The following is a 24353-nucleotide window of genomic DNA, read 5'->3' on the forward strand; positions in this document are numbered from 1 at the left end:
GGTACTTGGCAGGTACTATAGCACATGTAGGGCTCACTCCTTGAGCGCAGTGTGAATGAAGATAGTTCCTTATGATTCTAACTGTATGAGTCCAGTCATGAAACTCTGAGAGCTTTAGAGGTTGGGACCAATCAAACCAAAAGGGTTTTTTGTTTGTTTTTTTATACAGTAACATCATAGAGTGACTAATAATGCAGAAAAACAAAGCTTATTTAGGCTATATAGCACCATCAGCTGGTGGAATCACAAATTAGACATTGGCACACAGTCATTAACACATTTTCCCAGACATGGGTTAATTTAAACTGAGACTGTGGCTGATAAACATCTGACACTCTTTGCCCAGGGGACAAGTTAAAAAAAAGTGCAAAGTTCAAACAATGTGGCTGAATTTGAGCTATTTCCTGTAGCTGTAGCTATTTTTTTGTGTTGTATGCTCACAGTTGAACGATTTGTTTAGACCAGTCCTTTCTTCCTAGTGTCCACTTTCTCATCAGTGCCCAGGAGATCCATTAAACTTTATCCTGAGTACTTCATTTGCTGTGAACACATCAGCAGGAGGGAAAATTCTTGTCTTTCACTGCTCACTTTTCTGTCCATCAGCCTTTTCTGTTTAGAGAAAAGAAGAAACAACAGCTGGTTGCAGGTGGACAGTGGGGGTGTAATGTATGAAACCAGCTGTGCAATGTAGGAAACCCTTGATAGTCACCTTTAGGGATAAACATAAGTGAGCTGCTGAAGATTCAGAAGCGTGACAGCCCTTCTCTTGGTCCATCATACAAGAACTCGTGACCCAGTCCATTGCCACACTTCCCACAACAGACCTAAGTATTTTAATCCAGATTGTGCAAGTCAAACCTTATACCTGATTGGTAACAGTGTTAAATCACATCTAGTCCAGCTTATTATTTGAAGCTTCCTAACAAATGTTGTTTACTACCTTTATCGGTCCCCAAGCTTCAGGGTGTTTTGAGACACTGTCTTCACGGATAGTCTGTGAAAACGCCGGCCACGGAGAAGAGTGCTCGAACTTCGACATGCTTGAAAATAACTCGTGGCCACATTCGGAGCACACATATATACCTGAGAATGAGGAAAGAGGCACAGTCTTCTATATTTTTACAGCAGTGTCTTGTTACACAGTCACATGCAGCCTCACACTTTCTTTCACTCACCAGGCTGGAAGTGATTTTTATATTCTTCACCACCAGAAAAAGAGCAGTGAGACATTTCATCCATTTCAGTCAAAAGTCATCAGAGCCAAAGCAGTTTATCTCTACAGTTGCCCAGCTTAGGCCTGAAAAACCTTCGTGCACAGATCAAGTGTCAGCAGCTCCGTGACTCTTGTGTAATGCCCGATCCTTCTCTCATTGCTTCCACCTGGTGGCAATTTTCTGAAAAACTAAAATGCATACCTACTTACCTTCATTCACAAATACTGGAACAAAAAATTCATCAACCAAATGAATATAAAAATATAATCATTAACAAATAGTCTATTTATAATTTAAAATATATTTTTTATTGCTGTGTATTCAGGTTATTGTGACCTATTACATAAAGCCTCTCTAGAGAGAGAGGTATATTGCACAGGAATCATTTCATTCAATGAAAAAAGGTTTGCGTGGCCCCTAATTTTCAACACCAAGCGCCTTAAACAAGAGTTTAGGACTTTTTTTTTTTTTTTTAAAATGAGCAATCTTTGGAAAAGATTCATGGGACGACTGTGATAAGTACTGCACTGTCAATCGAAATAAAAACCAAGGAGACATGGAGACATTGAGGTTGTGATCAATAAGTTGCAAAGTCTGTGATGATTGCATAGCAGATGTGTTGAAAGCTGTCCTCTGTTCTTGCTGTCTAGTGAGACCATCGTCCATCAGAGCTCTGGTGCTCCCACGCTGGGCTTTGTCCCAGAGTACTTCATTGACTGTTCACACCTTTAGCAATGCAAAGAGACATCCATCCAGCAGCACTTACTCCTGAAATCTCACCTTACAGTCCATCAACTTTATCTGTGGACAAGGGACAAAGAAAAGGAGATGGAATATGTAAATCTTGATGAGCACAGTTAACTGTGAAACTCCTCTGAAGAAATGTTTAAACTCTGGTTTGATTTTAACTAATACCTTTGAGGACTGTGTCACAACAGTAACACATCCTTAGGCTCCTCTACACTACACACATGAACGAGGACATAACATTCTGGTTTTAAAGCAAATTTAAAGATGAAAAAATAACATGGGAGCTGGTTAACAACACTAGAACTTTGAGCTCACTGCAAATCGCGATTCCTAGGCTCATATCACAAATTATAACTTGACAGGTACACTAGTCTCAACCTCGTGTGGAGAAATAGCCTGGCTGTTTATACCTTTAGGGATGAACTTCAGTGAGCTGCTGAATATTCAGAAGCGAGAGACTCCTTTGGACGGCCCATCATTCACAAATTCATGACCAAGTCCATTCCCACACTTCCCACACCGCACCTTGAACAAGACAAAAGTGACAGATAGAAGAGAAAAAAGTGATAGAAATTAATTAACCAGCATTTAGAGCAGCCAAGAAAGTCCATCACAGGAGTCCTCTGACTTACAGCCAGCTAGTGCTTGAGAGTAGGTTCAAGATTCCTTATTCGTCACATGCATAGTTATACAAGTATAACACACAGTGAAATGTAACATGACACGCCTCTCGACTTGTGCAAAAAGAGGGGGGTGGGGGGGAGGAAGAACATTATACATAATATATACATTAGGTGAATGTGCATTAGTAGCATGTATAAAGCAAGCAGGTGAATGAAGTGATATAAATCCTATTCAAACTGGTTCAAACTGATCATACACATGTGAAACTGCGCATGGGCAGTTGAAGAAGAACCTAGTCAATTAAAAACTTAAAACTATTTTAATTATGGTACCTTGTATGCCCCAGGCCTCTCCTCATGTTTGGACACACTGTTTTCATGGATGGTCTCTGTGAAAGCTGGCCAGGGTGAAGAGTGTTCGTACTTGGAGCGGCTGGAGAACAACTGGTTATCACACTTGGTGCACACATAAATCCCTGAGGAATAATAGGCAGGAGACTGTTATGTAACATGAAGCGATAGTGTCTCTACTGCAGTTTTAAAATAATATGTACATTTATATAATATATACAGTTATTATATATACACACAAACACACACACACACACATATATATATATATATATATATAAAGATTTTTTTTTACATCGTTTGAAACACTAATTCTTTAAAGCTATCGTTACCTTTTTAGCTGTGGTTAAGGGTATGTAAAAAAAAATTAATGACATCCTTGTATGTGAAGCTTAATCTAGTTTGGTAATCTGGTTGTTATGTAACTTGAACATGGTTACACAACAGGTTGAACGTTTTTCGCTATTTACATCACAATCACCTGCGACCATGGATATAAAAACAGTACTTCCTAATAGGTTTTATAACTGCGGTAAAGTGAGCCGTCATTTGTGAGCCGCGGTCAAGCCAGCCGCCTCCTATCCGCCGCATAAATTTCCTTGCGCTTTTACACCAGTCTTTACGGTAGCGCCTTTTCGCTTTATATCCTGATTGAAAGCCTAGACTCGCGCACACACGCACGCGCGTGAACAGTCACACGCACGCGCGCACACAAATTACAATGGAACAGCTCAATACAGCCATCGTGACAGTCTGGTTGCATATTCAAAAATTCATTAAAAATCATTCTTAAAAGTTGATGCCAAGCTTTCAACACAATCCTCTTCTCGGACACCTACTTTACCTCTGGGCCAGTTTTTACCCAGATTTACTGTAATATTACTCAGAAATCACAGTAAACTCATATTCAGTGCAATACAGTCAATGCACTACAATTATGTTTATTTCAAAAATTCATTAAAAGTCATCCTGAATAGTTGAGGTCCAACTTTCAACACATCCCTCCTCTGGGACACCTACTGTACCTGTGTGCCAAGTTTCATCCAGATTTACTGTAGAATTCCTCAGAAATTAAAGGGTACTTGTATTCAATGCAATACAGTCAATACAATAGAATTATGTCAATTTTCAGAAATTCATTAAAAATCATCCTGAGTAGTTAATGTCCAACTTTCAACACATCCCCCCTCTGGGACACCTACTGTACCTGTGTGCCAAGTTTCATCCAGATTTACTGTAGAATTCCTCAGAAATTAATGGAAACATTTATTCAATCTAATACAGCCAATGCACTACAATTGTGTCAATTTTCAAAAATTCATTAAAAATCATCCTGAGTAGTTGATGTACAACTTTCAACACATCCCTCCTCTAGGACACCTACTGTACCTGTGTGCCAAGTTTCATCCAGATTTACTGTAGAATTCCTCAGAAATTAATGGAAACATTTATTCAATCTAATACAGTCAGTACAATAGAATTATGTCAATTTTCAAAAATTCATTAAAAATCATCCTGATTAGTTGATGTCCAACTTTCAACACATCCCTTCTCTGGGACACCTACTGTACCTGTGTGCCAATTTTCATCCAGATTTACTGTAGAATTCCTCAGAAATTAAAGGAAACTTATATTCAATTCAATACAGTCAATACAATAGAATTATGTCAATTTTCAAAAATTCATTAAAAATCATCCTGAGTAGTTGATGTCCAACTTTCAACACATCCCTCCTCTAGGACACCTACTGTACCTGTGTGCCAAGTTTCATCCAGATTTACTGTAGAATTCCTCAGAAATTAATGGAAACATTTATTCAATCTAATACAGCCAATGCACTACAAATGTGTCAATTTTCAAAAATTCATGAAAAATCATCCTGAGTAGTTGATGTCCAACTTTCAACACATCCCCCCTCTGGGACACCTACTGTACCTGTGTGCCAAGTTTCATCCAGATTTACTGTAGATTTCCTCAGAAATTAATGGAGACATTTATTCAATCTAATACAGCCAATGCACTACAATTGTGTCAATTTTCAAAAATTCATTAAAAATCATCCTGAGTAGTTGATGTCCAACTTTCAACAAATCCCCCCTCTGGGACACCTACTGTACCAGTGTGCCAAGTTTCAGCCAGATTTACTGTAGAATTCCTCAGAAATAAAAGGGTACTTGTATCCAATGCAGTCAGCCAACACAATTTAATTATGTCAATTTTCAAAAATTCATTAAAAATCATCCTGAGTAGTTGAGGTCCAACTTTCAACACATCCCCCCTCTGGGACACCTACTGTACCTGTGTGCCAAGTTTCAGCCAGATTTACTGTAGAATTCCTCAGAAATAAAAGGGTACTTGTATCCAATGCAGTCAGCCAATACAATTTAATTATGTCAATTTTCAAAAATTCATTAAAAATCATCCTGAGTAGTTGATGTCCAACTTTCAACACATCCCCCCTCTGGGACACCTACTGTACCTGTGTGCCAAGTTTCATCCAGATTTACTGTAGAATTCCTCAGAAATTAATGGAAACATTTATTCAATCTAATACAGCCAATGCACTACAAATGTGTCAATTTTCAGAAATTAATTAAAAATCATCCTGAGTAGTTGATGTACAACTTTCAACACATCCCTCCTCTAGGACACCTACTGTACCTGTGTGCCAAGTTTCATCCAGATTTACTGTAGAATTCCTCAGAAATTAATGGAAACATTTATTCAATCTAATACAGCCAATGCACTACAAATGTGTCAATTTTCAGAAATTAATTAAAAATCATCCTGAGTAGTTGATGTACAACTTTCAACACATCCCTCCTCTAGGACACCTACTGTACCTGTGTGCCAAGTTTCAGCCAGATTTACTGTAGAATTCCTCAGAAATAAAAGGGTACTTGTATCCAATGCAGTCAGCCAATACAATTTAATTATGTCAATTTTCAAAAATTCATTAAAAATCATCCTGAGTAGTTGATGTCCAACTTTCAACACATCCCTCCTCTAGGACACCTACTGTACCTGTGTGCCAAGTTTCATCCAGATTTACTGTAGAATTCCTCAGAAATTAATGGAAACATTTATTCAATCTAATACAGCCAATGCACTACAAATGTGTCAATTTTCAGAAATTAATTAAAAATCATCCTGAGTAGTTGATGTACAACTTTCAACACATCCCTCCTCTAGGACACCTACTGTACCTGTGTGCCAAGTTTCAGCCAGATTTACTGTAGAATTCCTCAGAAATAAAAGGGTACTTGTATCCAATGCAGTCAGCCAATACAATTTAATTATGTCAATTTTCAAAAATTCATTAAAAATCATCCTGAGTAGTTGATGTCCAACTTTCAACACATCCCCCCTCTGGGACACCTACTGTACCTGTGTGCCAAGTTTCATCCATATTTACTGTAGAATTCCTCAGAAATTAATGGAAACATTTATTCAATCTAATACAGCCAATGCACTACAATTGTGTCAATTTTCAAAAATTCATTAAAAATCATCCTGATTAGTTGATGTCCAACTTTCAACACATCCCTCCTCTAGGACACCTACTGTACCTGTGTGCCAATTTTCATCCAGATTTACTGTAGAATTCCTCAGAAATTAAAGGAAACTTATATTCAATTCAATACAGTCAATACAATAGAATTATGTCAATTTTCAAAAATTCATTAAAAATCATCCTGAGTAGTTGATGTCCAACTTTCAACAGATTCCTTCTCTGGGACACCTACTGTACCTGTGTGCCAGGTTTCATCCAGATTTACTGTAGATTTCCTCAGAAATTAATGGAAACATTTATTCAATCTAATACAGTCAGTACAATAGAATTATGTCATTTTTCAAAAATTAATTAAAAATCATCCTGATTAGTTGATGTCCAACTTTCAACACATCCCCCCTCTGGGACACCTACTGTACCTGTGTGCCAAGTTTCATCCAGATTTACTGTAGAATTCCTCAGAAATTAATGGAAACATTTATTCAATCTAATACAGCCAATGCACTACAATTGTGTCAATTTTCAAAAATTCCTTAAAAATCATCCTGAGTAGTTGATGTCCAACTTTCAACAAATCCCTCCTCTAGGACACCTACTGTACCTGTGTGCCAAGTTTCATCCAGATTCACTGTAAAATTCCTCAGAAATTAAAGGACATTTATATGCAATTCAATACAGCCAATACACTACAATTATGGAAATTTCAAAAATTCATTAAAAATCATCCATAATAGTTGAGGTCCAACTTTCAACACTTTCTTACTCTGGGCGTCCTACTGTACCTCTGGGCCAAGTTACATCTCAATTCACTGTAATCTTTATCAAAAATTGAAAGAACAATTATATGTCAATGCTGGATGTGTGTCCTTTCAAAGTGACACTAAATAACAGAACTCAGGCACATCAGGGAATAATCCAAAAGGCGGATTTATTAAACAAAAACAACATACAAAATATCTCTAACCCATACTACATAACCTAAAAAGAAACAAAGGGACACTTAGAAGCACAAGGAAACAATACTGAAAGGGCAAGAGACACAGTCCAAACATAATCCACAACTAAAATGCCAAAAGAACAAGTCATCCCACATAGCAGACGGGTCTTGCCTGGATCTGGTGTCAAGCTGGCACTGCTGGCTGACTTCTGGCATGGTAAGATGGCACTGTTTATGTGATGGCATGCCACATTTGGCCTGATTGGGTGAATGTGACATGTTGTATAGAGCACTTTGAGTAATATGGGTGAGTAAAAAAGTGCTGTATAAGAATCAGTCCATTCACTGTCTGAACAGAGTTTCGTCATGTTACTTTTGCACTATTATGTTCCAGCACATGTTGTTATTACATGGCTTACATGGCTAAGGTACACATTAGGCTGACATCTGGGGCCAGAGCTGAAACTGTTCTGGGCCAGCACAGGGCCAGCAGTGTGTCTGCAACTGGCCTTGTGCTGGCTCATGTGTGGGCCACCTCTGGTAAACCAGATCTGGGCCACCATAGGGCCGTCATTCTTTGCGGTACGCAGGCCATGTGTAAGCACATTGTATGGGACAGATCCAGGCCATACCAATTTTGCTATGTGGGAGGAATTATGTAAAAATAGAAACATCATAAAAATGAAAATGAACATAAAGTAAAATGTACTGAAAAGAACATCAGTATGGCCATCATTATTTGCTTGGAAAGTCTAAAGTTCCATGGCTTTGAACAGCCAGAGAACGCAATGCCCAGCTTAGAATGACTAAAAGTAACTTCTTTTAACATTCTGTCATTCTGCTTCTATATCAAAAATCCACTAAAAATAGTCATTTGAAAAAAAATATTCGCCACTTTTCATCAGTTTGGGTTCCTCTGTTTATAGCAATTTTTAGAAAAGAACCCAATACCTTTGTCACTATACAGTTGTACAGTGAGATACAGAGCATCTCCTACTCATTGCAAACATGCTGGGAGGGTGGCTCTATCCGCCTTAGTGCAGCTGCTGTACCATACTGTGATGCAGTAAGTTAGTAGGCTCTCAATGGGCGAGTGGTGGAAGGGTGAGCTGTAGTCCACAAAGAGCATTCTGGCATAGCTCTGCCGCTGTTCTAGGTGACTCAGCACCGAGTGGAGGGTGATGGCATCTTCTGTGAATCTGTTTGCACGGTATGCAAACTGGTGGGTGTCGAATTCTGGGGGGAGGTAATCCTTGGTGTGCTGAAGGACTAGTCTCTCAAAGCATTTCATGATTACCGGTGTGAGGGCCACAGGGCAATAATAGTTCAGGCTGGTGATGGGAGACTTCTTTGGTACTGGGATGATTGTGGCTGATTTTAGACAGGATGGGATGGCTGCTTCATCCAGTGAGAGGTTGAAGATTCTGGTGGAGATGAGGGTGAGCTGGTGGGCACATGGTCTTAGCACTTTACCACTTATTCCGTCTGGACGCCTTCCTGGGGTTCACTGCTAGGAACACTCATCTGACATCGTGCTCCGTTACAGTGAATGGAGCGGTGCAGGAACCAGGTGAGGATGAGGATGGGAGCAGGGCTGAGGCAGATGAATGCTGCTGTTGTGGTGTTTCAAAGCGGGCAAAGAAGCTGTTTATGTCCTCTGCTAGCTGCACACTCAGGTTTTCTGTTTTCACAGTTCTGCCTCTGTGGTTTATGATGTCTATTATTCCATGCCATGTGTTGTTGCTGGACAGGTGGGACCCCTTTTCAGGTCAGCTCGAGCAGACCTGTACAGAGCTCTGTCAACAGACCTACAGGGAGTGCAGAATTATTAGGCAAGTTGTATTTTTGAGGAATCATTTTATTATTGAACAACAACCATGTTCTCAATGAACCCAAAAAACTCATTAATATCAAAGCTGAATGTTTTTGGAAGTAGTTTTTAGTTTGTTTTTAGTTTTAGTTATTTTAGAGGGATATCTGTGTGTGCAGGTGACTATTACTGTGCATAATTATTAGGCAACTTAACAAAAAACAAATATATACCCATTTCAATTATTTATTTTTACCAGTGAAACCAATATAACATCTCCACATTCACAAATATACATCTCAGAATCAGAATCAGAATCAGAATCGTGTTTATTGGCCAAGTATATGTGCAGACACATACAGGGAATTTGGTTCTGGTAGATGGTGGCTCTCAAGCACAGCAATGTAAATCTCACACACACACACACACACACACACACACACACACACACACACACACACACACACACACACACACACACACACAAGTGTCTATATATACACATTACACATACATACACAAAGCTATGTAAACCAACTATAAATAACGAATCTAAACTTATATACATAAAATACAGAAATGAATGAGGTGGAATGAATACTACAAAATGTACATAAGGTGCAGTTGCAGTCTGGCAGTGGGAGCAGTGTGACAGGTCAACTGTTAAGAAGGGAGATGGCGAGGGGAAAGAAACTGTTCCTGTGTCGGGTGGTCCTGGTCTGCAGGCTTCTGTACCGTCTGCCAGAGGGCAGCAGATCAAAAAGTCTGTGTGCAGGGTGTGAGGGGTCTGCGATGATTTTCCCTGCCCGTTTCCTGGTTCTTGAGAGGTACAGATCCTGGATGGAGGGCAGGGGGGCGCTGATGATCCTTTCTGCTGCCCGTACAGTCCGCTGCAGTCTGCTCCTGTCCTGTTTAGTGGCTGCTCCATACCAGACTGTGATGGAGGAGCACAGGACAGACTCAATGACCAGTGTAGAACTGGATCAGCAGCTCCTGTGGAAGACTGTACTTCCCCAGTTGTCTCAGGAAGTACATCCTCTGCTGGGTCTTTTTGAGGATGGAGTTGATGTTGGTCTCCCACTTCAGGTCCTGGGAGATGGTTGTACCCAGGAACTTGAAGATCTTCACAGTCGACACAGGGCTGTCTGATATGGTGAGGGGGAGCAGAGTTGAGGGATGTCTCCTGAAGTCCACTGTCATCTCTACAGTCTTAAGAGTGTTCAGCTCCAGATTGTGCTGACTGCACCAGAGTACCAGCCGCTCAACTTCCTGCCGGTATGCAGACTCATCACCATCTTGAATGAGGCCAATGACAGTGGTGTCATCTGCAAACTTTAGGAGTTTGACAGCAGAGTTATTGGAGGTGCAGTCGTTAGTGTAGAGGGAGAACAGTAGTGGTGAGAGGACACATCCTTGAGGGGCACCAATACTGAGGGACCGGGTTTCAGAGGTGATCTCCCCCAGCCTCACTTGTTGCTTTCTGTCTGTCAGGAAGCTGGTGATCCACTGACAGGTAGCTGGTGACACGCTGAGCTGGGAGAGTTTGGAGGAAAGAAGTTCAGGCACAATGGTGTTAAAAGCCGAACTAAAGTCCACAAACAGGACCCTGGCATAAGTTCCCGGGCGGTCAAGGTGTTGCAGGATGTAATGCAGCCCCATGTTCACTGCATCATCCACTGACCTGTTTGCCCGGTAGGCAAACTGCAGAGGGTCCAGCTGGTGGCCTGTAATGTCTTTCAGATGGGCTAACACCAGTCGTTCGAAGGATTTCATGACCACAGACGTCAAGGCGACAGGTCTGTAGTCATCCAGTCCTGTGATGGTGGGTTTCTTGGGAACAGGGATGATGGTGGAGCGTTTGAAGCAGGAGGGAACTTCACACAGCTCCAGGGATCTGTTGAAGATGCGAGTAAAGATGGGAGCCAGCTGTTCAGCACAGGTTTTGAGGCAGGAGGGTGAGACACCATCTGGTCCGGGGGCTTTCCTGGGCTTCTGTTTCTGGAATAGTCGGCTCACATCCTGAGTGTGTATTCTTAGTTTCAGGGAGGAGGAAAGGGGGGTGAGAGGTGTGGTGGAGGTCGTTGAGTCTGGGATGGAGAGGGTGGTGGTGGTCGTTGAGTCTGGATTGGGGAGGGTGGGGGTGGTCGTTGAGTCTTGATTGGGGAGGGGCAGGGTGAAGGGGGGAGAGGTGGAAGGTGTGTTGGGGGTCAATGTCTGAAGCAATGTCCCTGGGGAGGGGAGGGTGGGGCGTGGGAGTCTGTCCGTCTCAAACCTGCAATAGAAAGTGTTTAACTCGTTGGCCAGGTCTTTGTTTGCTTCAATAGTGGGTGGGGGGCGTCTGTAGCTGGTGATTTCCTGCAGGCCCCTCCACACTGATGCAGGGTCGTTGGCTGAGAGCCTTTTCTGTCTAAAGTACTGGAACGAGCCGCCCTCACGCAGCTCCAGCTATTTCTTGACAATAACAATCTCTATGAGAAGTTCCAGTCTGGTTTTAGAGCTCGGCATAGCACAGAAACCGCCCTTCTGAGAGTTTTTAATGATTTGCTTTTAACTGTTGACTCTGGTTGTGCTGCTGTCTTAGTAACCCTGGACCTGACAGCAGCCTTCGACACTGTTGATCACAACATACTGCTATCCCGCCTTCAACATTGTGTCGGTTTAAAGGGCACTGTCTTAAAGTTTTTCCAGTCCTATTTGAATAATAGGAGTTTTTCTGTTCACCTTGGTGAACTGTCATCTCCCAGAGCTCCTTTAACCTGTGGCGTACCTCAGGGGTCCATACTAGGCCCCCTGTTGTTTATTCTGTACTTGCTCCCTCTGGGCGATGTGCTCCGTAAACATAATGTGTCCTTCCACATCTTTGCCGATGATATTCAGATCTACCTCCCTCTGAGGTTGAACTGCAATGTTTCTTTGCAGCCGCTACTCTCCTGCTTGTCTGACATTAAGACTTGGATGACTCTTAACTTCTTACACCTTAATGAAAGCAAAACTGAAGTCATTGTGTTTGGGCTTCCTAAAGATCCCAACTTCTCTCTTGACTTTTTGGGACCCCTAACCTCCGATTGCACTTCTTCCATTAAGAGTCTTGGTGTTATTTTTGACAATGCTTTTAAACTTGATAAACAAATCAGCTCTGTAGTTAAGGGATCTTTTTATCATTTGCGGATTTTAGCCAAAGTCAAGTCTTACCTTTGCAGGAACGATCTAGAAAGAGTGGTCCATGCTTTTATTACTTCACGGCTAGACTACTGCAATTCCCTCTATGCTGGCCTAGATCGTTCCTGTCTACATCGCCTTCAACTGGTGCAAAACGCTGCCGCTCGCCTGTTGACCGGTTCAAAAAAAAGAGACCACATCACTCCGGTTCTCTGCTCTCTCCACTGGCTCCCAGTTGCCTTTAGGATTGATTTTAAAATCTTATTGCTGGCTTTTAAGGTTTTAAATGGCACTGCACCTTCTTACCTGTCAGAACTCCTTAGAACTTATCGCCCCAGGAGATCTTTGAGGTCAGCCGACCTGATGCTTTTAGATGTTCCCAGGTATAAATTAAAGACAAAGGGAGAGAGGGCGTTTGCTGTGGCTGCACCCAGACTGTGGAACAGTTTACCTCCTCACGTCAGACTCTCCAAAAGCCTAGAAACTTTTAAAACCGCTCTTAAAACTCACCTCTTTTCATTGGCTTTTAGAAAGGTTTAATTTATTTGTTTTATATATTTTTATTTTATTTTTATCAGCGAGGTGTTATTACGAAATTGTGTTCTATTGTATTTTTATCTGTATTTACTGTACAGCACTTTGGTCAGCCTTGGTTGTTTTTAAATGTGCTCTATAAATAAACTTGACTTGACTTGACTTGACTTCCAGCTTCTGGGAGTAGATCCTTTTAGCTGCTTTGATCTCCTTGGTCAGTGTGTTCCTGGCTTGCTTGTACAGGACCCTGTCACCACTTCTGTAGGCGTCCTCCTTGGCCTTGCGAAGATGTTGTCGGAGTTTAGGAGTGAACCATGGTTTATTGTTGTTGTATGTGCAAAAGGTCTTTGTTGGCACACACACGTCTTCACAGAAACTGATGTATGATGTCACAGTGTCCGTGAGCTCATCTAGGTTCTCAGATGCAGCTTCAAAAACAGTCCAATCAGTGGAGTCAAAACAGTCCTGCAGTTCCTGCTTTGCTGCGTTAGTCCACTTCTTCACAGTTTTGACTACAGGCTTGGCACGTTTGAGTTTTTGCCTATAAACTGGAATAAGATGGACCATGCAGTGATCAGAATGTCCCAAAGCTGCCCGGGGCACAGAGCGATAGGCATCTTTTAGAGTGGTGTAGCAGTGATCCAGTATGATGTTGTCCCTGGTGGGGCAGTCTATATGCTGTCTGTATTTAGGGAGTTCGTAGTTTAGGTTTGCTCTGTTAAAATCCCCAAGAATAATTGTAAAGGAATCCGGGAATTTCCTCTCCAGGGTAGTAATCTGGTCAGCCAGCTCGCACAGTGCGTTGTTCGCGTTGGCCTGTGGAGGGATGTAAACTCCGACCAGCATGAAGGAAGAAAACTCCCGCGGTGAATAAAAAGGTTTACAGTTGATGAGAAAACTTTCCAAGTGTGGGCTGCAGTGTTTCTGTAACACTGTGACATCAGTACACCAACCTTCATTAATGTAGAAGCAGACTCCACCACCCTTTGTTTTCCCTGAGAGCTCTGTTTCGCGGTCCGCCCGGTGAAGTTGGAAGCCCAGCAGATTTAAGACAGAGTCTGGGACTCGCTCACTGAGCCAGGTTTCAGTGAAGCAGAGGGCAGCAGAGCGTGCACAGTCCTTGTTAGTCCGGTTTAAGAGCAGTAATTCGTCGACTTTGTTTGGAAGAGAGCGGAGATTCGCGAGGTGAATGGAGGGGAGTGCCGTGCGGAATCCTCGCCGACATTCAAAAACAAAACAACAACAAATCAGCGACCAATATAGCCACCTTTCTTTGCAAGGACACTCAAAAGCCTGCCATCCATGGATTCTGTCAGTGTTTTGATCTGTTCACCATCAACATTGCGTGCAGCAGCAACCACAGCCTCCCAGACACTGTTCAGAGAGGTGTACTGTTTTCCCTCCTTGTAAATCTCACATTTGATGATGGACCACAGGTTCTCAATGGGGTTCAGATCAGGTGAACAAGGAGGCCATGTCATTAGTTTTTCTTCTTTTATACCCTTTCTTGCCAGCCACGCTGTGGAGTACTTGGACGCGTGTGATGGAGCATTGTCCTGCATGAAAATCATGTTTTTCTTGAAGGATGCAGACTTCTTCCTGTACCACTGCTTGAAGAAGGTGTCTTCCAGAAACTGGCAGTAGGACTGGGAGTTGAGCTTGACTCCATCCTCAACCCGAAAAGGCCCCACAAGCTCATCTTTAATGATACCAGCCCAAACCAGTACTCCACCTCCACCTTGCTGGCGTCTGAGTCAGACTGGAGCTATCTGCCCTTTACCAATCCAGCCACGGGCCCATCCATCTGGCCCATCAAGACTCACTCTCATTTCATCAGTCCATAAAACCTTAGAAAAATCAGTCTTGAGATATTTCTTGGCCCAGTCTTGACGTTTCAGCTTGTGTGTCTTGTTCAGTGGTGGTCGTCTTTCAGCCTTTCTTGCACTGAACATAAGTTCCCTGCAATTTCTGAAGAATATTACAGTAAATCTGGCTGAAACTTGGCCCAGACGTACAGCAGGTTTCCCGGAGGAGGGATGTGTTGAAAGTTGGACCTCAACTACTCAGGATGATTTTTAATGAATTTCTGAAATTTCCATAATTGTAGTGTATTGGCTGTATTGAATTGCATATAAATGTCCATTAATTTCTGAGTAATTTTACAGTGAATCTGGCTGAAACTTGGCACACAGGTACAGTAGGTGTCCCAGAGAAGGAATCTGTTGAAAGTTGGACATCAACTACTCAGGATGATTTTTAATGAATTTTTGAAAAATGACATAATTCTATTGTACTGACTGTATTAGATTGAATAAATGTCTCCATTAATTTCTGAGGAATTCTACAGTAAATCTGGATGAAACTTGGCACACAGGTACAGTAGGTGTCCTAGAGGAGGGATGTGTTGAAAGTTGGACATCAACTACTCAGGATGATTTTTAATGAATTTTTGAAAATTGACACAATTGTAGTGTATTGGCTGTATTAGATTGAATAAATGTTTCCATTAATTTCTGAGGAAATCTACAGTAAATCTGGATGAAACTTGGCACACAGGTACAGTAGGTGTCCTAGAGGAGGGATGTGTTGAAAGTTGGACATCAACTACTCAGGATGATTTTTAATGAATTTTTGAAAATTGACACAATTGTAGTGTATTGGCTGTATTAGATTGAATAAATGTTTCCATTAATTTCTGAGGAAATCTACAGTAAATCTGGATGAAACTTGGCACACAGGTACAGTAGGTGTCCTAGAGGAGGGATGTGTTGAAAGTTGGACATCAACTACTCAGGATGATTTTTAATTAATTTCTGAAAATTGACACATTTGTAGTGCATTGGCTGTATTAGATTGAATAAATGTTTCCATTAATTTCTGAGGAATTCTACAGTAAATCTGGATGAAACTTGGCACACAGGTACAGTAGGTGTCCTAGAGGAGGGATGTGTTGAAAGTTGTACATCAACTACTCAGGATGATTTTTAATTAATTTCTGAAAATTGACACATTTGTAGTGCATTGGCTGTATTAGATTGAATAAATGTTTCCATTAATTTCTGAGGAATTCTACAGTAAATCTGGATGAAACTTGGCACACAGGTACAGTAGGTGTCCCAGAGGGGGGATGTGTTGAAAGTTGGACATCAACTACTCAGGATGATTTTTAATTAATTTCTGAAAATTGACACATTTGTAGTGCATTGGCTGTATTAGATTGAATAAATGTTTCCATTAATTTCTGAGGAATTCTACAGTAAATCTGGATGAAACTTGGCACACAGGTACAGTAGGTGTCCTAGAGGAGGGATGTGTTGAAAGTTGTACATCAACTACTCAGGATGATTTTTAATTAATTTCTGAAAATTGACACATTTGTAGTGCATTGGCTGTATTAGATTGAATAAATGTTTCCATTAATTTCTGAGTAATTTTACAGTGAATCTGGCTGAAACTTGGCACACAGGTACAGTAGGTGTCCCAGAGAAGGAATCTGTTGAAAGTTGGACATCAACTACTCAGGATGATTTTTAATGAATTTTTGAAAAATGACATAATTCTATTGTACTGACTGTATTAGATTGAATAAATGTCTCCATTAATTTCTGAGGAATTCTACAGTAAATCTGGATGAAACTTGGCACACAGGTACAGTAGGTGTCCTAGAGGAGGGATGTGTTGAAAGTTGGACATCAACTACTCAGGATGATTTTTAATGAATTTTTGAAAATTGACACAATTGTAGTGTATTGGCTGTATTAGATTGAATAAATGTTTCCATTAATTTCTGAGGAAATCTACAGTAAATCTGGATGAAACTTGGCACACAGGTACAGTAGGTGTCCTAGAGGAGGGATGTGTTGAAAGTTGGACATCAACTACTCAGGATGATTTTTAATTAATTTCTGAAAATTGACACATTTGTAGTGCATTGGCTGTATTAGATTGAATAAATGTTTCCATTAATTTCTGAGGAATTCTACAGTAAATCTGGATGAAACTTGGCACACAGGTACAGTAGGTGTCCTAGAGGAGGGATGTGTTGAAAGTTGTACATCAACTACTCAGGATGATTTTTAATTAATTTCTGAAAATTGACACATTTGTAGTGCATTGGCTGTATTAGATTGAATAAATGTTTCCATTAATTTCTGAGGAATTCTACAGTAAATCTGGATGAAACTTGGCACACAGGTACAGTAGGTGTCCCAGAGGGGGGATGTGTTGAAAGTTGGACATCAACTACTCAGGATGATTTTTAATGAATTTTTGAAAATTGACATAATTAAATTGTATTGGCTGACTGCATTGGATACAAGTACCCTTTTATTTCTGAGGAATTCTACAGTAAATCTGGCTGAAACTTGGCACACAGGTACAGTAGGTGTCCCAGAGGGGGGATGTGTTGAAAGTTGGACCTCAACTACTCAGGATGATTTTTAATGAATTTTTGAAAATTGACACAATTGTAGTGCATTGGCTGTATTAGATTGAATAAATGTCTCCATTAATTTCTGAGGAAATCTACAGTAAATCTGGATGAAACTTGGCACACAGGTACAGTAGGTGTCCCAGAGGGGGGATGTGTTGAAAGTTGGACATCAACTACTCAGGATGATTTTTAATGAATTTTTGAAAATTGACATAATTATAGTGTATTGGCTGTATTGTATTGAATACAAGTACCCTTTAATTTCTGAGGAATTCTACAGTAAATCTGGCTGAAACCTGGCACACAGGTACAGTAGGTGTCCCAGAGAAGGAATCTGTTGAAAGTTGGACATCAACTACTCAGGATGATTTTTAATGAATTTTTGAAAATTGACACAATTGTAGTGCATTGGCTGTATTAGATTGAATAAATGTTTCCATTAATTTCTGAGGAAATCTACAGTAAATCTGGATGAAACCTGGCACACAGGTACAGTAGGTGTCCTAGAGGAGGGATGTGTTGAAAGTTGGACATCAACTACTCAGGATGATTTTTAATGAATTTTTGAAAAATGACATAATTCTATTGTACTGACTGTATTAGATTGAATAAATGTTTCCATTAATTTCTGAGGAATTCTACAGTAAATCTGGATGAAACTTGGCACACAGGTACAGTAGGTGTCCCAGAGGGGGGATGTGTTGAAAGTTGGACATCAACTACTCAGGATGATTTTTAATGAATTTTTGAAAATTGACATAATTATAGTGTATTGGCTGTATTGCATTGAATACAAGTACCCTTTAATTTCTGAGGAATTCTACAGTAAATCTGGCTGAAACCTGGCACACAGGTACAGTAGGTGTCCCAGAGAAGGAATCTGTTGAAAGTTGGACATCAACTACTCAGGATGATTTTTAATGAATTTTTGAAAATTGACACAATTGTAGTGCATTGGCTGTATTAGATTGAATAAATGTTTCCATTAATTTCTGAGGAATTCTACAGTAAATCTGGATGAAACTTGGCACACAGGTACAGTAGGTGTCCCAGAGGGGGGATGTGTTGAAAGTTGGACATCAACTACTCAGGATGATTTTTAAGGAATTTTTGAAAATTGACACAATTGTAGTGCATTGGCTGTATTGCATTGAATACAAGTACCCTTTAATTTCTGAGGAATTCTACAGTAAATCTGGGTGAAACCTGGCACACAGGTACAGTAGGTGTCCCAGAGGGGGGATGTGTTGAAAGTTGGACCTCAACTACTCAGGATGATTTTTAATGAATTTCTGACATTTCCATAATTGTATTGACTGTATCGGGCTGCTACATTGTAATTTGTGCGCGCGCGGGTATAGTCTTTCAATCGGCACATAAAGCGAAAAGGCGCTACCGTAAAGACTGGTGTAAAAGCGCAAGGAAATTTATGCGGCGGATAGGAGGCGGCTGGCTTGACCGCGGTTCACAAATGACGGCTCACTTTACCGCGGTGTTTTACTGGACAATGAGTACGAGTTAGAACGAGCTAACCAGCAGTTTGAAAAGTTATTTGTGCTGTATTGGATAGTTCACCTGTCTCCAAAACCGATTAAGTTATATAGAAACATTAAATAAAATACAATAAGTTTAAACAAAAAAAGTCATAGCGGTACCTGACTTAAAATGGTCTTTGAAGACCTCTCCACCGAAGAAAGAGCAAAAAGACATCGCTTTTTCTTTCCGTATGTTCAACGTGAACCTACACTGAAGTCCACAAAAAGAACCGGTTGCAAACAAAACAACTTCCGGTCCAAGTTTTTGACCTTCAAACTAAAAGCATCCTGCTACTTTTTTCTTTTGTTTCTTTTTTCTTTTTTTGTGGGTAATGATCAATGACTGTATGGTACATTTCACCGTCATCCAGTGATTCCTTTTGTGAACCTGCAAATATGAAAATACAGCAAAACCTTTTTAATTATTTCTATATATGAACCCTCAATGTTCCGCATATTAAAAGGCTTCATCAATGTGAAACCTAGAGTATTTAGAGCACGAATTAAGTTCAGCTTTTATATTAGATTTTTTTCTGGATTGTTTTAGCCTCGATGTAATTTGTATTTTGCTGTTGTAACTCCCAAAAATGTGACTTCTACTTGCACATTCCGTGTACGCTCCAATTTTGAAAGGCCCAAACCGGAGGTAACATAGTGGCTTCTTAACTTAGCTGTTGGGCTGATGCTCTGAGTACGTTGGAGTTTGTCTTTTTTTAAACAAACAAAAAAAAAAACCAACTTTCTTTCTCTTTTTTTTGGTAACCGTTGCTGTTTTTGTTTCTTATCGCCCACCTGAGGCACGGACGCCACGATGTTTCAGCTCAGGTTGTTTGTTCACCAGCGCCTGTACGCTGCAGCTGAAGAGATCCTCGGGCAGATGGAGAACACCATCACGTTAGTTTTGCACGAGGCAGACGTTCGAGCTAAAGAGGAGGCGGAAAGTCTGCGACACCAGCTGAAATCAGGTTTAGGACGATTCTTTACATTTTTTTTGTCATGTTTTTTGTAGTCGTAGCTTTATAAACAGCTTTGTGGCTATGAATGATGTTCACGCATGCGCAAATAATTCACGCGCGGAATACCAGAAAGCTTTGCTCCTGCATAATAAGAGATAGTTCAATACAAAGCTAACAAATAGTAAGGTAGCACTTAATCATCACAGAATAAGATAAAGGTAGTTACTCCAATGATATCAATTTGTTCAGCTGTGAAGTACAAACCATCGTAAATGCATTTCATCTGCTTTGGTGAATGAAAGTGACAAAAGTTGCACTGGTGAGGGAACGACAAGAAAACCCGCAAGTATAGTTTCATGCTGCCAGAAGTGACAAGGACTCTAGCAAGAAACATAACTGGAGAAGGGTGGTCGGAAAGTATAAGGAGATGGCAATGATCTGCAGCCACCACCTGCAAAACCAACACCTTTTTGTCTTATTGTTCTCTCTCCAGTGTACCTGCCATCACTTTCGTTTGTAACAAAAGAGCTGAATTTAATTTGCAATGGTTCCTGCTTCCTAACTGGGCAGATTGATATCCCTTAGGTCTGACTTTGTGGTATATTCTGATAATCAAGTGTTCCCTAGCTCCAGGTGCTCCAGGTAATAACTGACATTCACAAGTATGCTCAGTTACATAGTTATATAAATTATATATATGTTAGATAAAGCATTTCTTGGCAAAAATGCAATGTGAATGTTGAAAATTTGAAGATTTTGCCTCAAATATTAAAAAAAGATTTTTTTTAAAGATACTCCATAGGACGTCTTCACCTAACAGTATTTAAAAATGTGGACGTGCACACGTTTACTCTCACGAGTGAGTTGTGCATCGTTATTACCTAACACTATTTAAAAATATATGCACACACACATTGATACACACCTGCCTCTGTGTTTCTCTTCCAACCAAGCAGTCTGAGTCTATGACTGTCTTTTATACAGTCATTGATCTGAAGGTGCTGAATTTGTATCCACCAATCAGGAGCAGCTTGTGTCTCTTTCCTTATTTTTCCTACTGAAACTCAGAAGAAATCACTGCTGAGATACCCAGAAACAAACGGTTGCCACACGAAAACCTTAGGTCCCACTGACAAACTTTTGACACTACGAGCACAAGGAGATTTTACTAAAGCAGGATATGTGTTTTTAAAAGACACAAAACGCTAAACATTTGATACCAGAACAGTTTCTGTAAGCACAAAGTATGCAGAAGAAGTTAAGTGCCAAAAAATGTGCAGGAGGGTAACAATAATGTGAATGTATTCACATTAAGCAAATGCTTAAACAGGAGATAGTTAGTTCGTGATATTATTCATTACACTTACCTAAATTTACTGATATCGTATTAAAGACATTGGCCTGGATAGCAATAGCAATTTATAGCCAGCAGCCTGTCTTATTTATGTTTTGTTTTTGGTTTTTTTTAAATACCATTTTCAAGCAAATATATTATTTTTTCTTTTATTTTGATTAGAATGAAGATTTAAGGTCGGGTGAACTCCATTGGATTTTTGGTTTTTGAGGGGGCCGCGTTACTCTTGACTTTAAGGCTTGACTGCTTTAATCCAATCCAATCCAATTTTATTTATAAAGCACTTTAAAATACAAAGCACAGGACCAAAGTGCTGTACAGAAAATAAGTTAAAAACAATAGAATAACAGAAAATAGCAAAAATAAATAAATAAACACATAATACATGAAAAATTAAAACAGCCCTATATTAAAAAACAAGATAAAACAGCATAGAATCCACTAAAAACAACTAAAATAAAACCAAAATCTCACATGTTGGTCTCTCTTAACTCTATTTAGAGGTGTGAAGAGCACTTTTCCAGAAACTCTCAGGACAGCATTTTCTAGCACTTACATTTATTTCCATTTAAAAGCAAAGAGGAAACCCTACAGGTGATTGGGTAACATTTGTGGATATTTTCCTTTGTAGCTGAAGAACTTCCAATGACCAACAGTGCCGTCCAACATGGAGATGAATGTGACTCCCCGCTGCTGCAGGAGTGCGAGGGACCCACAAACACAGAAGAGTTTGACTTGACACCGAGCCCTGAGAATCCAGGAACCCCTGAGCCCACTGCAGATCTAAGCAGTAACAGTGGGAACTACTGCCTGGTGGAGAGGCCTGAGGTGAAGATGGAGCAGGAGGAGCATAGGAATGAGAGTTTTTTCTCTCCTCCAGGAACTGTGAAAAGTGAGGAAGAACAGTCGGACACGCAAATACATGAAATGCAGATGCTTTCTTCAAACTTGTCTGCAGCAGTTAGTGAGGAGACGGAGAGAGGAGAACAGGCCATAACTGTGAAACAGAGAGCAAAGATGATGCAAGGTGACGGCATCAGTGACGGCAAGAAAGCCCAAGCAGCTTTGTCTTATAAGAACTGCTCGGTTAAAAGGAAAAAAGGTCGCAAGTTTTGCCATTTGTGCGGGAAGCGTTTTCACTACACCGCCTCTTTAATGAAGCACATCAAAACGCACGAGAAGTGTACCAGTTGCATTATTTGTGGGATGAAATACGGGTGTCCAAAAGAACTTGTTTTCCATTTGAAAAAGAAACACAGAGATGCATATTTTTGTGATGTTTGCGGTAAAACTTTTTTCAAAGTCCGCAGCCTCCAGACTCACGAAAGAAAACACACACTGACGAAAGAGTTTGTGTGTCAGGAATGTGGCAAAACGTACCGGTATAAACACTGTTTGATTACGCACATGAAGAGCCATTCTGGGGAGTAACCATACCCTTGCGATATTTGTGGTATGCGCTTTAGTCAAAATTCATACATGACATGACACAAGACCACCCATATGGGCGAGAAGCCTTAGCCTTGCTATATGTGTTGTTTGCACCTAATCTCAAGTTGCATTTGCAAACATGTATCAAAGCAGAGTGATCCCTTTTTTTCCCGTCTAGTTGAAATTGGATAGCTTTTAATATCATCCGCTTAACACGACTGTGCCTGATGTGGTGTCAAATAACTGTAATTCATAATGTTTGGTTTGCTTTAAAGACCATTGCATCATTTCTACAGCTATATGCTGCTGTTGGTTAACACGATTTTGCTGTTTTCCCTAGTGGGCTTTGATGCAAGATTAGTTCAACTTTGACTGCATGAGTACGAGTGTAGAACAACACATCTGCAGCTCTTGTTGCCCTCTGTGATGCTCTGGTGTTGTGAGTTTAATTTCCACAGTTGACACTAAGGTTTAACATTACGGTGATCCACTTGTCTCTGGCTGCAGCCATGACGTGCATACATTTAGATGGTAAATGGTGTTAAATGTAATATTGGTATGTGTATTGTCTCAGATCTGTGGATAATGTAGATAATGTATGTGGATTTTTTTCAATATGTTATTACTTCATAAAACTCTGCATTTTGATGGATTAGAGTCTGGGAGTCCTTTGAATGAAGGGAAAGAAGCTTTTGATTATTTATTTTTAAACGATGTCTTTATGATGCCACAAAATTAGGAAGTTCAGTAGATTTCATAGGAGCTTATTTGTTTCTTTGTGTCAATTTTCAACAGTTTTCCTGTTATTTTGAATTCCAGTAAAACTTCTGAGAAAATGCCTAAATCAGGATAAAGAAACTTCATTTGTTTTTTGTATTTATCAACTACAATACTTCTTTGACTGAAAGTCATGATCTAATCGCAATATTTGATGATCTCATAATGAAAAGACCTTTGTAAATATATACATTTTTTAAGTGTTATGAAAAAGACAACAATCAGAGACTCGGAATGTCAACACACATGCAGTAACTTAATTAAACTCCTGCCATCATGGCTTTAAAAAAAGCATTAAAAGTCATTTAGGTTGTTGCAGTTTCTTTTTTGGTGTGTTGGGAACTAGATCACCACCCTTCAAATGAGATTGTGCATGGGGTGTATCCTAATCATAAATAACTTTTCTTTACATTTTTATCTACTTTAGCAAATTTAATTTTGTGCTATTTTGCAACTGGCAGCATGCTGACATGCTGAAGTGAGATTGTGATGTTCTTGCATTTAAATGCTTGAATGTTTTCTTTGCAGGATGAGAGATCAAAATAAAGAGGAGCAGTTATGTGAGGCTGTGGATAGCATCAAGGAGAGCGCTCTCAGTGGTGCTTAATGGAGTAGTTTTGGGGGAATTGCTGTTTAAAACTGGCCCCTGGGCTCAGAAGATTACACATGAAAGAGAGGGTCATTTTGATAATAGTTCTTTCAAAGCGGTTCTTGACTGCAACAATGAGACTTAGCAAGATCAAAAAAGTACGAACACTTTATAAGAGTAGAGGAGCTACTAAAAGCACACGACAGCCTAAACCCATTCACAGTGTTAACTGAGTGTTGTTTTTTGCCCTGACTCATGCTTCTTATTAAGTGCACCTGCTTAAAACCCTGTTTGCCTTTAGAGCTGCTCAAAGTCTCTTAAATCACCTTTCTGATGCTCATTTAGAAACTCATGTTGCAGTTTGAACTGGATTAAACACCCTGATTA

General features: G+C 40.2%; 2 protein-coding genes and 1 pseudogene across 3 annotated transcripts; 1 reads left to right on the plus strand and 2 right to left on the minus strand.

Annotated features, from left to right (window-relative positions):
- LOC308411734 (methionine-R-sulfoxide reductase B1-A-like) lies at nucleotides 1-1380 on the minus strand (annotated as a pseudogene). Its single transcript, XR_013974703.1, has 4 exons — nucleotides 1176-1380; nucleotides 941-1083; nucleotides 710-824; nucleotides 1-609 (listed from the first exon to the last, which is right to left on the minus strand). The product of XR_013974703.1 is annotated as a methionine-R-sulfoxide reductase B1-A-like (transcript).
- A 119-nt stretch (nucleotides 1381-1499) lies between these two features.
- On the minus strand, nucleotides 1500-19100 carry LOC308411733 (methionine-R-sulfoxide reductase B1-A-like). The gene is made up of 4 exons (XM_080905742.1): nucleotides 18980-19100; nucleotides 2921-3063; nucleotides 2375-2489; nucleotides 1500-2015 (listed from the first exon to the last, which is right to left on the minus strand). Exons 1-4 carry the CDS (start codon nucleotides 19032-19034, stop codon nucleotides 1996-1998), a joined length of 333 nt encoding a protein of 110 aa, XP_080761868.1. The 5' UTR covers nucleotides 19035-19100; the 3' UTR covers nucleotides 1500-1995.
- Nucleotides 19101-19496: 396 nt separating this feature from the next.
- Nucleotides 19497-24353, plus strand: LOC308411006 (uncharacterized protein). Its single transcript, XM_080904693.1, has 2 exons — nucleotides 19497-19824; nucleotides 21801-24353. Exons 1-2 carry the CDS (start codon nucleotides 19671-19673, stop codon nucleotides 22598-22600), a joined length of 954 nt encoding a protein of 317 aa, XP_080760819.1. The 5' UTR covers nucleotides 19497-19670; the 3' UTR covers nucleotides 22601-24353.

This window comes from Rhamphochromis sp. 'chilingali' (assembly GCF_963969265.1).
Source record: "Rhamphochromis sp. 'chilingali' genome assembly, chromosome: 15".
Classification (NCBI taxonomy): domain Eukaryota; kingdom Metazoa; phylum Chordata; class Actinopteri; order Cichliformes; family Cichlidae; genus Rhamphochromis; species Rhamphochromis sp. 'chilingali'.